Source organism: Lupinus angustifolius, chromosome LG08 (assembly GCF_001865875.1).
Source record: "Lupinus angustifolius cultivar Tanjil chromosome LG08, LupAngTanjil_v1.0, whole genome shotgun sequence".
Lineage (NCBI taxonomy): Eukaryota > Viridiplantae > Streptophyta > Magnoliopsida > Fabales > Fabaceae > Lupinus > Lupinus angustifolius.
Window position 1 is genome coordinate 25,403,105 of NC_032016.1, and position 13,953 is coordinate 25,417,057.

Here is a 13,953-nt window from a genome sequence, read left to right on the forward strand (position 1 = left end):
AGTCTAGTTAACCAAAATTACATGAGACCCAGGTAAGATCATTCAAATCATTCACCCCAGGCCTGTTTGCTGTGCTGTATCGCTGGAATTAGTCACTGGTTTTATCACTGGAAAATTCACCATCAGCTACCACTGCTGATTCATCCAATTCCGGTCAACTTTTGAAGAGACGGATATCACCATCATGTCCAAGGTTGCCAATTACCTAAGAGGGGGAAGGCATGGTTGTTAAAAAGCATGCACCAAAGCGTTGAAGTGTGCGATTCAACGCTTTTGAAGGTGAATGGTGAGTTGGATCGGACTAAAACTCGTTCAAGAGACAGAGCGTGGCAGCGTGGTGCTTTGGAGCATAGAATCATTGAAGCGCTGCTCAAATCACATTGGAGAATAACACTTTCACTGTGTAGGTTATCATCCCGCATGTTCGGTTAATTGACCCATTTCGAGCCCAATTCTCCCAGCTGCCTAGCCCAACACTTTAAACCTATTTTTTTACCAATTTTAACCAAATTTTCCGAGCCCATGTCGCCCCAGCCGGCCAGCCCACTACATAATCCTATCTTTCAGAATCAATACTAAAAAAATGTAGCCTACCCTAAAATGTTTCAACTTTTGGACTCAATAAAACAAAAAACACTGGTGCCACTGCTGAATAATATAAACAACACTGGTGCGACATATATGTGTATTCTTCAAATGTAATTTTGTATTTAAGGTGGAGCTACGCTTTGTGTTATACTCCACCTCTTCTACGATCCTACCCTACCTTCCCGCTCCAAGGTTGACTCTATGCTTTAACCACTATGGTGGAAGGGGACATGAATGGATACATATTTCTAACAGTTCCAAAGTTTCAACAAAATTGGTCAAACTCCTCTCCTCCTGTAAGATAATAAGAGCCCTATTCTGCACATGCCAAGCAACTTCACAATGGAGGAACTAGTGACTACCAGTCACCTTACTCCAATAACAGATAACAAAAATTACATCTGTATGTTTATGAAATGTTAAGTGTAAGTTCTATTAAACATTATAAAAATTGGCGGTAAAGACTAATTCAAAGTTTTGACCACATATCCAACTACAGAAGGAGAGAAAAAGCAATTTTTAGAACCAAGTTCATCAATGAAGATATTAAATTGCATTAGCTTTTGTTCTACTAGGGATTATCATAGGCTACAAAGCATAGTGCATAAAAGAAAAAATCCAGAAAGAATCAAGATATCTGTAAAATTGCAATAATGATAAGAATAAATAAAACCACAGAAAATATACCTCCAATTTCTGCCTAAGCGCTTGGTAAACTTGCTGCCTTCTTGTAATCTTGCGTAATTTTTTCTCATACAGCATCCTAAGATCATCAATTGATTCAGAGTACCTACAAAGGGAAAGAAAAAGAAAGAAAATCATTAAAGAAAAATCTAGACATAAGCTTCTCCAGGCTACAGCATGATAAGGTGAATGAAAGGTAGTCATAAGATGGTCAAGTGGTTAAGGTGGAGGTTTAAGGAACGGAATAATAAGAGGTTGAGGGTTCAAGTCCCAACCACTACAAATACTAACATTTGCTTATAAAAAAAGGTGAATGCATATATTATAATTACATGCCTTTGGCTCTCCTGCCTAAGTCTCTGACTCAGTTTCTCTAACTGGGCACTGATTTGCTCTGGGGTGCTCCCGTCAGAACCTCCTAATGAATCAAGTTCCCTCTCACAGCAAATTACGGAAGCCTTTTTAATGTTCTCCTGCACTTTCAAACAAGGTTAATCTCAGCAACATGGAGAATTGTGGTGCATTGACAAATACAACATTGCCATCTTAAAAGTTTATGGTGCATTGACAAATACAACATTACTTATGTTTTTAAAGGAAACAAGTGTCAGGCATACGGATAAAACAATAATTAAACCTCCTTACCATCACTAATCTAAATAAAAACGCACCTCACGTGTCTTCATATGATTCAGATAGCATTCTTCTGCCTCTTTAATATCAGGCAGGACCTTATTTTTCATGACACCATCATAATGATCCTTATCCTGTAATTTTTAAAAATAAACAATTCTTTCTTTTTTCATAAAACAAAAATTATCAGGTGTTTAAAGCACTACTAAAGGACAAAAAGAGTAAAGAAGAGACCTTTTTTGCCAAATCCATTTCTCTTTCAATCTCCACAAGTTCTTTCTCAGCTTTCTCAAGGGCAGCAATTTCCCCGTTCGCTGACTCTACATTTTCATAATGTTCAATAGATTATGCATCATAAAACATTTCTGCAATTAAATCAACATAGCTGCTTATAATCACACTAAAATAAGAGAAATAACTAGTACAAAATCACACCACAAAGCTTGCTAAATTTTATTTTGAGATCTTCTGCTTTTCCATCTGCTTCATGTCTCCTATGCTGAAGGTCTTCCAACAAGTCTTTGTCATCTTTTATTTTTTTCTGGACTTCCTAGCGTTCAATAAGAATTACAGATTGCTTAAACATAGAAACAAAAAGTGTACCCTGCATTAAAAAATGAAAGGCACAAAAACAAACCTCAAGGAATAAAGACACATGTTCTAAAGAACTCTAGATTATATTATTTGGTTTTGATGTCTGTTCATATTTACCAGTTTTATACTTCATTAGTATTGTTAATCCTTTACTCCAATTTTTAATTTACAAATTCTCTAAGATCGAATATGTTCTCTACAATTTAAGCAAAATTCAGAGCCAGTCACATATTTCTCAATTCATTTGTATCCTTATTTGATTGATTTAATTGTGAGTTCTTTTTTCCTTCCATTAGCAATGTGTAGGGTAAAAGGACAATGAGCCTAGTTAAAGTTGTATCTCTCAATGAGCCCCCCACCCCCAATAAAAAACAGTCAAATACAATTCTGTGAATGATTGTGCCTATGGCTGTTAACAACACTGCTTAGAACAAGTAGTATCTCTTGTTAAAGAATGGGTAATAGGGAACAAACTGAAATTTCTTCAATAAGCTCATCAACAGATGATGAAGGCGTTGAGCTCTTTTCCACAGCCTGTTGATGCATTGCCTCATCCAGAGCTAGTTTCTTAGAAGAATAACTTTTTTCGGCATTAAAACAAACCCTCTGGAAGAAAAAGGAAACAAAACAAAGAAGCAGATGAAGCACTAGTCAGTAAACATGGATATATCGATAGGCAATAAGTATAAATAGATGGTTGTTAAAATGTTCCATTTCAGAGGATTTAGATAGGGAATATTTTAAGATACTCCAAAATGTGTCCACGTTTTGGATTTGTGGCAATCATGATTGTAGCTTATTATAGCAACTATCAGGGAAATCCTCTCTCCAATTACTTATGAGATTGCCTTGTTTCTTGGCTTTTAGGTGTTACCCCAAGGGTTCTTCACAGGAGCTTTAGAAATTGATTTGCGAAGGAATGTAAACACTTTACAGAAGTCATGAAATATTTTAGGACTCTTTGTGCATTGTGACCAGCTACTACTGCATAAAGATAATTCATTTTGGAAACAAACCAAACCACCATTACAGATAGTCTAAAGTCTAACCAAAGCACCTTTATAGATTTCAGTTTACTTTCAAGCTCCTCAAGCTTGATCTCTGCCTCTCTTTTATTACTTTTGCCATCGTTAGCCGCCTTTTGTTCATCGGATGCTTCAATTTGAAGATCCTTAATCTGATCTTCAAAAGAACTACGTAGACGTCCAGTTCTTATCCATTTACTTGGGGGAATATGAGTCTGCACTGAACCTCGTGAAAAACTAGAAATAACCAAGATCAGAAAATGCAGTTCCTATATCATGGATTGAAAATGCATGCGTACACAGAAATTTCTAACGGATTGAGCTGTACTACTTCATAATAAAACTTCACGCGAATCAACAAAAAGGAGTTGGAACTTAGATGCATCCTGAATTCCTGTTACGTTTGGTATTGAAATGAAATGGTAGATATACTGTCAAACAAGTATTGCATTTCAATGCACCATTAGTCACCAAAGGCTTAAGCTATTAGGTACAGGTTCAGAAACGGCTCTATATCTTTAAACATGCCACCTCACTACAATCCTTTGGTCTTGACACATGGGCAACGACCACTTTAGTAATTTCACCTTTTTAAAAGTTTTAATTAGGAATGAATGCAACAGGGATCAGACTCCTGAACAATTGACCAAAGAGGCTCTAATGCAACATCAAGGAACACTCACTGACACTTTTAATTCATATTGCAAGAAAGACTGCAACTAATACATCAAGGTAAATACAAATGTAGGAGCCATAATACCCTATTTATTTTCACAAGAAATGGGAGGGAAAAAACAAACATAAAGGAACTCCAAACTCACGGAAGAGGCATTCAAGAGAAGACCATGCCAAGAAACTATACTACTTGCAGGAACTCTACTGTCAAGGAAAGAACACAAGAACCAAGACTAAGCTAGTAGACAATTAAACCCAATTACCCAAGCAGTGTCCTACTATATGAAATAGTAATATTTTCATCATTTAATTCTTTTGATCACGTGAAGATTCGGCATTATGCACAAATTATATATTTACACACATGATGTGCACATTAGACACAGGGAGGACAATTCGCATTCACTTACCATTTAGATCCATTAGCCATGTATACCTCCTTCAAATTATGGATCCTTTGTTCGAAGGCAATCACTTTTCCAATATTATAATCATTAACAAGCACTTGTCTTTCAACATTTCCCTGGCAATGCAATAAACATAAAAAAATGTAATAAGAAGACCGGGAACTCAAAGATACTTTTTTTCTGAAATCATTTACCATTTTTTGGTTAAAAATAGATAACTGCGGATGTTTTTTCTTCTGATAAAGGTAGGAATTAATTAAGACCAACAGATGTTCATTATGAAGAATTGGGCAAGATATCCTCCATTCAAAATAAAATAAAAAGAGGAGAAAGAAGAAGACATTAAAAAACACAATGAAGCAAGGCCACTCAGTTCCCCAAACTTTATATAAAGGAAACCCCAGAAAAAGATCATAAGCTTTAATCGAGTAGGAGCCAAGTGCCAAATGTTTATCTGAAAGGAGATGATCATCCAAAAATATCTCCTCAAAGATGTGACAATCACACTCCAACCAGATGTACCAAAAAACGGAAGAGTTGCTACAAGAACTGTGCTTTTTTCTCCCAAATCCAGGAAAGCTAGTCAAGAGACACTGATCCAAGGACCCACAGAAAACCCAGCACTCCCGGAAAAGGCCAAACAAAAATCCATAAAGAAACAACTCAAGAAAATATAAGCACCTATGGGGCTAACTTGAGATGTAACTAATATGCTAGAATAATAAAATTTGGCAGTAATTAATGATAAGCTACAAAAATAAAAAAATTAAAGTAAGATAACTTTAGGTTTGGATAAAAGATTTTATTAACAAAAGAGATAGAGTCTCGCCTTTGGTGGTTTGACCATATAAGGAGAAGACCATTAGAAGCCCTATTAATAAGAAGAGTAGATCACGTGGAGGGTAGCCATATAGTTAGAGGTCAGGGAAGGAGTCGCGTAACCGATAATGGGTGCGACAGCATGCAAAAAATACTCGTACCTCTTGGTAAAATCAATAAAAATGACACTGACTGAAATAACCTTTTAACCGAAATAGTTTATGACAAAAAACAATGACATAGTTTGATCGATATAGCTGAAAAAACAATGACATAGTTTGATCGATATAGCTGAAAAAACAATGACATAGTTTGATCGATATAGCTGAAAAAACAATGACATAGTTTGATCGATATAGCTGAAAAAACAATGACATAGTTTGATCGAAATAGCTGACCCCAACTAGTAGGAAAAGTCTATGTTATTGTGATTCAAAAGATGGGGGTAAGATATCCTCCCAGAATAGCATTTAGTAAAGAATGGGAGAAAAGAAAAGCAATGGATAACATAATTGCAATAGGGCTACCCAATCCCCTTGCTAAAGCAATGAAGAAACAAACCTTCAAATAGGATATTAACTAAAGTTTAACAAAAGACACAGTCAATTACCAAATCCACTAAGACGTTAATCACAATATGATTATCTGATTGTAAGAAAAACGATGACATAGTTTGATCGATATAGCTGAAAAAACAATGACATAGTTTGATCGAAATAGCTGACCCCAACTAGTAGGAAAAGTCTATGTTATTGTGATTCAAAAGATGGGGGTAAGATATCCTCCCAGAATAGCATTTAGTAAAGAATGGGAGAAAAGAAAAGCAATGGATAACATAATTGCAATAGGGCTACCCAATCCCCTTGCTAAAGCAATGAAGAAACAAACCTTCAAATAGGATATTAACTAAAGTTTAACAAAAGACACAGTCAATTACCAAATCCACTAAGACGTTAATCACAATATGATTATCTGATTGTAAGATGGAAAAAATTGATGGATGGTTTGTATCAGGAAGCATGTGCGCTGGTATCATCAACCTACACCGAAGAGTAAAACAACATGATCACAACTACACATAACACCGCCAAAGGAAACCAAACTGATATTAAAGACAAGAGCATGGAAGCAGGCATACAGAGATGGTGATAAGAAGCTACCTTGGTCTGGAAAAGTCATAAATAATAATTTGAAGGTTATCATAGTGTGCTTCCTTCGCACATTGTTTCAGAAGTTGAAGATCCTTATGATCAGCCACTATAAAAGAATTGAGCATTCGCCCAATTGCATGTTCAACGGCAAGCGCCCATTTATCACCATTAAGCAACTTCTGTTAAATCATAAAAAGCAATCCAAATTAGAATAACTTACTGTGCCAATTAACTTCCATTGACAGTTCAATTAACTGGTAAAGCAAGGAATAAAATTCCATTGACAGTTCTGGGATATAAAGTGTTGAACATGGAAGGAGTCAACACCTCAGACAGTTTAACTATTGCATCCAACAAAGTGAGAATATATTAGAATAAAGGAGAGTTATAGAGCAGGAACTCTCCTAAGAGCAGAAAAAGCAAGGACAGGAATAGAAATAATCTGCTGAATAGAGCTCCATAATACCTCTGTATACTTAATAAATAACCCCCTCGAAACAGCCATAAGCATAAACCCACAAAGAGAAAAGATAAAGCACTGTTGATCAATTAAATTAAAATGGTCTTACTATATCAAGCATATATTCATTTATTTCTTCATCTAATGAGAGGGCAACGGCTATCCATGAACAGAAACGGTACTTTGATTTACTCTACAACCATCAGAATGCACAAATGTACAAATACACCGAGAAAGCAATATGTAAGATGTGACAAGAAGGCATCATAAACTATATTTACCAGATGGGCGCCAATTGGACCAATAGGTGGCATCTTAAACCTTCGATGATCTCTCTCAATTATGCGTAAGAGGTTCATCACTTTATGTCCTCCAAAAGCTGCAATCTGCTTAAAAATATTGTCAAGGTTATGAAATACCCACAATAAAGTAAGAAACTTCCAAATAAATTGCTTTAGTTCATTAGATCTATTACGGAAATAAACAAAATGCATAAACATGAAAATGAAAACCTAAATTTTGAGCCTCATCTAAACTGTCAGATTTGTCATACCTTGTTACTTTGGTGTTGATGAAGATCACGGATACTAGAGGAAAGACCACGGTGCCTTTTTTCATGATCTTGGATCTAGGAAAAAGCAAAAAAATAAAGTGAAAGGCTGTGTTAAAAAACAAATTTCAAAGAATAATGCATTCCAAAATGGTTCTCGAGGAAGTCTATATGAAACAGCCTCCAGGCCGAGTCAGAAAAATAAAACACTGGTGTCTAGATTGAATAAAACAATCTATGGTTTGCTATTGCTGGAGCACTGCAATATGCCACTATAACTAGACCCGAGATTAGTTATAGTATGAATAAAGTGTGTCAATTTATATCTCAACCCTTAGAAGAACACTGAAAAGTTGTCAAACTGATACTTAGGTCTCTAAAAGAGGCAAAAACATATGGACTTCTGTTAGAGCTTACAGTTTCTAGTCAACTACACACACTTAAGGCATATCATGATGCTGATTGGGCATCTGAACCTGATGATAGTAGATCTGCAGCAGGACTCTATTTTTTTTCTGTGACAACCTGAGTACAGGTGACGCTGTCTCAAATCCAGTTCTACACTCAAGAACTAAACAAATGGTACATGGCCTATTTTTGCCAACAAGAGTCTTATTGTAGCTCAAACATCAGCCAAGACCACTATCAGCACAAGACCATTATATTGCATGAAATTAGAATCGCACTTAAGGTGATGGATCAGTTTGCTGCGTCCGGACCACCCTGAGTTTGAGGGGGAACTGGAAATATTTACAATATATGTTAAACTAGTGAGCTGCCTCTCACTGCTTATGTTTAACCTAGGTGTTAGTCATATTGCAGATGTAGTTTTAGTTAACAAAGTTGAACGATTTCTGCCTGGTTGTAGAAAGATACTATCAGCTACTAACAGTTTCTGCTAACTCTACTATGACTAACTATTTTAACTGATTTTCAGTGAGATGAATAATGTTCCAGTTCTTTTACTAAATTCTCTCCTCCCTCTTCCGTCCTCTCTCCAGCACTTCATCTGATATTCCTACAACTTCTCAGATTTTATCTTCGTGATAAATATGTAGTGATTAAGAATGACTGATCCAGATTTTAAAATATAGCAAAATAGCACAGACAGCAGCTTAAAGCAATAAGAATCAGCACACCTCATCAGCAATCTTTCTGATTTCATCTTTTATGTTTTGTACGCTGTTACTCAACATAATCTCCTCTTCCTTCAGCCTGGACTGATAAGAAACTATTAAGAAGTGGAACTTCTTCAAATCCAAGTAAAACAAAAAAACAACACAGGTAATTGCATAACCTTTTCAGATCTAACTCAGCAGAGCGAACTTCTTCTTGGAGCACTATCAGTTTCTCCTCCATGTCAGCCTCTTCAGCCTTATTATTGCGAAAAACAATATGCATTAAAGCTCACACAGTAACATTAATGGCTATGTTATTCACATATTAGACATTTCAAGTACACGATCAAGCGGATAAAATCCAGCATACACCAAAAAGAGCATGTCAACACTATGGATAATTGCAGTGAAAAAAATAAAAGCAAGTGAACAGTAGAATGTTATCCATTGCAATGAGTATGATGTATAACAGAATAAGCAAAAAAGAAGAATAAAAGAGAGGGTGGACCAACGACCAACAACCAAAACAGTACCAGTCGCCAGAATTGTTATCCACCGGCCGGCAAAATCAAAGAACGGGTGGAGAGTTCTGTTTTGATTGAATGGGTTGAGAGCTGCTCGCACAAGGTCCTTTTGTTTGAAATGGGGATGGGGTGGAGGCAAAAAGGTGAAAAGGCCATAAATATAGGGGACTGTTCAAAAACGGAGGGTAAAACGAGAATTTAACCTGTCGACTCTAGCACACTGTGATCCCAATGGGAAACCATGAGCACAGCTGTGATTTGGGGTCACGACGGAGAAATGAGATGGGGCACGATCGCGCATCTCAGCAAGGCCTCAATTGAGACGGAATCCCAATAGGATTGACTACCTAGCCTCTGATTCGTAGTTTGATTCCAAATGGCAACCACAAAGTCAAACATCAAAGCAATGAAAACACTCTCATTATAGGGATATTATCATATCTAAAAATTAATTGCGAGCAGTTTAAAGGAATTCCATGAAATCAGTGAATAAAGAAAAAAAATTCACTGAATAAAGAAAATAACCATCTACAATCTTTAAAACATTAAGCCTATGCAAAGAAGGAATAAAAAACAACACAAAGAAATAAACTAGAACCAGAGACAGAGTAAGGAATAAGAATCATAAATAAATGTTATCCATATACAGGGACTTCAAAGAACCTGAGTATTTTTCATATGCTGCTCACGGATATCCTGCATTTGTTGTTTAAGCGTTCTAAGTTGCTGCTCCATTTTCCGTACGTTGCTAGTTTTGGATTTGCAGTCCAGCTCAAGTTCTAATGCTTCTTTTGTAGCCTTAATGGGGGAAATGCACCAGTAACAGATAAGACAACAATTATCATTAATGAAAAACAAAAACATGACAATTATTACCACACAAAATAGGCATAGAAAAAAGCAAAATATCCCTTATCCACAAGTTCAATTAAATGACAAGCAAAAGGCTAAAATAAAAGGGGTAAAAAGGCATAACTCGGAAGTGATAAAAGGGCGGCCAAATGCATGGGCTCCACCTTGTGGGTCCAGGGAGGATAGATGTACGCAATCTTACCTGCAAGCTCAAAGTTTGTTTCCAAGATTGAAACATGCAACCTCTTGGTCGCTAAGCAGCAACCTTACCATTGTATTGAGGCTCAACCATAACTCAAGCGGTAAAGCAAATAAATGGAAAGATTCTCCTAGTTGCAGGGTGAAATTTTGATCTGAATAGTGTTCAAAAGCATTCAACAAAAGGAGGAATAGGAGTAAGACCTCCCCCACTAAAAACATACCGAGGACACAGAGCGGCTTAAATTTTCCTTCAATTGCTTAACTTGTGATGTCTTTTCCAACATATTTGCAATTTCATCTTTTTTCATGGAACAGTTTTCTACCAATCTTTCAATCCGGCGCTGCAAAAGAAATTAGTGTCCAATTTAACTCTATCTATTAAATTATACACAGAAGAAAAGTGAAAATAGCAGCAAAGCAGACAATGTTGATAAAGTTTCCATATCGTAGGGCAAGCCTTTGCAGATATGAACAAAGATAGTATCTTTCAAGCAAAAGACATGCAAAAAAATGTACGTGTAAAGCTCTCAAACCTATAATTTAGTAACACGGAATAATGTAACATGTTTGTTTAAAGACCCGCAAGACAGATTGGAGGCGGGATTCTTCCGATCACAAACCGAGAAAACCGTTTAGAAAAAAAGTTATAAAAATGACGGCTCAATGCACGAGACTCACACTTAGTGGGGTCTAGGAAGGTGGATGTATACAACCTTACCTATTGCATCAAAAAGACAAACAACTAGACCACTAAAAATTGACCTTATGGAAGTATAACTAAACATAAAAGGAAGACACTTAAGGAAGTAGAACAGATTGCAAAAGGGGGGAATGATAACAGATTGAATCGATATTATTGGAAGTCCTTGCTTCATGCTAAGAATACATTATGGAATTTATTACTCCAAAGCAACAGACAACTTCACACTGCATTGAAAGATGGAAACACTACAAGACAAGCACACAGGCTTACATACCAGTTGTTGGTCAATCTTAGCTTGGCAGGAAGGTATCCGGCTCTTCAGCTTTTCAACTTTTTCGTTCTGTACTTTAAGTTGCCTGTCCACATGAAAAACCCATGACCATGCAAGTTTCTTCTTTAACTGCTGAACCTGCATAGATATTTGTTCTACATGTTCCATAGCTCTAATTTTAGCTTCAATCTCTCTGAGCTCCTTCTCTATGGGCCTTATTGCAGCCTCTAATTCTTCAACTATGCCAGCTGCAATATTTATTTCGCTAGAAATGCTTTCCAGTAGATCACTGACTTGCTGAAGAAGTGTGGCCTTGTAAAAAAACTGTAAATTGAACTGTCAGCGGAGGTTCTAAATAAGCTGCATCGAAAGAATAGCATCAACATGAAGAAACAACCTTAAATTTATCTTTGCTATTCCCAGAATGCAAAAATTCTCTGCTTTTGTCTTGACTCATAATCACACATGGATTCTCGACATCAATCTGAAAAGGGAGAGGATTAAAGAAAAATTTAAAGTCGGGAGAAAATATAACCGCCCAGATAAGGGGGAGGGGGAAAAGACAGAGTTATAGATCTTGTAGTTATTACATGAAGAAAGTAATAGGAAACCTTGCATTCCAATCACACATACATGACAGAGACTTTTTCTCAATGAATTCATCTAAGGCAACTTCTCAATAAAATAGATCATTAATCATGACCTAAGTCAAAATACATTAATTCAGGCAGCCATCCACCTTCATAAAAGATGGTATAATATGCTACAATTGAAGGTTCGGTTGAAGATTTTATTATATTGAGAATTTATTATTATATAAAAAAAAAGTAGTGTCTTACGAGAGAAGCCTACATTAAAATGTTCAATGATTTCTTGGAGATCTGCTCTCCCGTGGCTGACTGTTTTTCCTGCCAACAAACCCAGATATAGAACATATTAGTGAATAAAACATCTTTGACAATCATTTATAGAAAGTCTTCCAAAAGATTTTTAAATTACCTAACATTTAATTTAGGATCATATATTAGTATACTCTTGAATCAGTGATAAGTACCCCAAAAAACATAAAATTCATCATCAATAAAGAATAATAAAAAGTTTGGTTTAAAAAACCAACAAAAAAGGCAACCCAGTATACGAGGCTCTTACCTAGTGGAGTCTTAGGAAGGTATATATATGCAGTCTTAACCTCGCAAGTGAAGAACATGATTCCAGGAATTGAACATGTTATGTTTCCGTCTCAAAACCAGTTGGCAATGAGAGGAGTAACCTAACATATATTTAAACTATTCTCGAGACAATAAGATAGGCAATGTGAGACGTACTTCCCAACATGGCCCCTTCACAGAAGCATGTCGTACCAGGCGAAGGGTTACATTAACTCATAACTAAAGGACATGTTTTGGTCCATGACAATCAAGGAGAAGTTGGGCTTTGGCTGGCTTTGATATCATGTTAAGGTTCCATATCAAAACCAATTAGCAATGAGAGGAGTAGTCCAACATATATTTAACTTATTTCCAAGACAATATAAGATAGGTGATGTAAGACTTACTTCCAAACAAAACACATGACCTCCGGATAACAAGGCAAGTATTCTTAATGTTGCGTAGAGGCTCACCCCCAGTTTTTAAGATAAAAACAAAAATAATGTGGCACATTGCACGAGACTCATACTTACTAGGCTCCAAGAAGGGTAGATATACATAGGCTTACCCCTTGCAAGTGGAGAGGATATTTCCAGAATTTGAACATGTGACCTCGTAGTCACTAAGCAACAAACTTACCGTTGTGCTAAGCTCACCCTCTTTAAAATAAAAACAAAAGGAAAGAATTAACAAAGAAAAAGCATGACATAGGGAGCCGATCAGCCGAGACAAATCATTTGGAATTATTTAAATCAACCTATGAATGTTAAATTCAGTGACTCTTAATAGTAAAACAATTAAGAAGAGAAGAAAACGTACCTTGGTGGTCTTTTAATGTGATAGAGCTTGAAGATTGAGATATCTTACGTTGTACGATTATAAGATGACCATATTTTTCAGGTTTAAAAGCATCCTCTCCTTGATTTTGAATTTCAACATGGACGAGAGCATCGCTACGGAATAAAGAAGGGTGTAAGAAATGATGTTAAACATTGATATGAAGAATTGTATTGGAAAGAGAGAGAACCTGGCACCGTTTTTAATGAAGTCTTTGAGAGTGGATGCTCTTTGAGTCCCTTTAGCTCGAGAACCAAATGCAATGCACAAGGCAGTTAGAATTGCACTCTTACCACTTCCATTTTGACCAGTAATGAAATTGAGGAAGTTGTCGAAATGGGTCTCGAGGTGGGAATGACACATGAAATTGAGCAATCGAAGCTTCTTGATGATCCCTGCGGTTGGGTGTTGAATAAGAGGACTGCAAACCCTAACAGGAGAAGAAGAAGAAGGTTCCGCCATGTTAGTGAATGAAACGGTGTCGTGTTCGTAATATCTCTCTCTCTCTCTCTCTCTGGCGGGAAGGAAAGGGGTATGTGTAATTAGAATTGAGGAAAGGGATACTAATAATCAAAAGACGGGCCAACCCTTTAGCCCAACCTTGTTACACAAATTCTCATATTATCACTCCTTTAATTAATTACGTGTCACCAATCTTATGTTATGTTGGTATTTAACTATTTAATCTTATGTTATGTTGGTATTTAACTATT

At 36.4% G+C, this 13,953-nt stretch overlaps 1 protein-coding gene across 3 annotated transcripts in view; it reads right to left on the reverse strand.

Annotated features, from left to right (window-relative positions):
- The window catches only part of LOC109355601 (structural maintenance of chromosomes protein 6B-like), a 27,408-nt gene extending 13,691 nt beyond the window's left edge, over positions 1 to 13,717 (reverse strand). For all 3 annotated transcript variants that reach the window (XM_019598837.1, XM_019598838.1, XM_019598839.1), the window contains exons 1-21: positions 13,431 to 13,717; positions 13,223 to 13,356; positions 12,108 to 12,163; positions 11,653 to 11,739; positions 11,259 to 11,579; positions 10,503 to 10,622; positions 9,892 to 10,026; positions 8,884 to 8,960; positions 8,726 to 8,801; positions 7,590 to 7,664; positions 7,318 to 7,422; positions 6,586 to 6,755; positions 6,363 to 6,465; positions 4,610 to 4,722; positions 3,557 to 3,761; positions 2,974 to 3,105; positions 2,341 to 2,455; positions 2,140 to 2,225; positions 1,944 to 2,039; positions 1,609 to 1,745; positions 1,276 to 1,378 (exon numbers count right to left, since the gene is read on the reverse strand). In XM_019598837.1, coding sequence (XP_019454382.1) covers positions 1,276 to 1,378; positions 1,609 to 1,745; positions 1,944 to 2,039; positions 2,140 to 2,225; positions 2,341 to 2,455; positions 2,974 to 3,105; positions 3,557 to 3,761; positions 4,610 to 4,722; positions 6,363 to 6,465; positions 6,586 to 6,755; positions 7,318 to 7,422; positions 7,590 to 7,664; positions 8,726 to 8,801; positions 8,884 to 8,960; positions 9,892 to 10,026; positions 10,503 to 10,622; positions 11,259 to 11,579; positions 11,653 to 11,739; positions 12,108 to 12,163; positions 13,223 to 13,356; positions 13,431 to 13,702 — 2,718 coding nt within the window. In that variant the 5' untranslated portion in view covers positions 13,703 to 13,717. The remainder of the gene's footprint in view (positions 1 to 1,275; positions 1,379 to 1,608; positions 1,746 to 1,943; positions 2,040 to 2,139; positions 2,226 to 2,340; positions 2,456 to 2,973; positions 3,106 to 3,556; positions 3,762 to 4,609; positions 4,723 to 6,362; positions 6,466 to 6,585; positions 6,756 to 7,317; positions 7,423 to 7,589; positions 7,665 to 8,725; positions 8,802 to 8,883; positions 8,961 to 9,891; positions 10,027 to 10,502; positions 10,623 to 11,258; positions 11,580 to 11,652; positions 11,740 to 12,107; positions 12,164 to 13,222; positions 13,357 to 13,430) is intronic.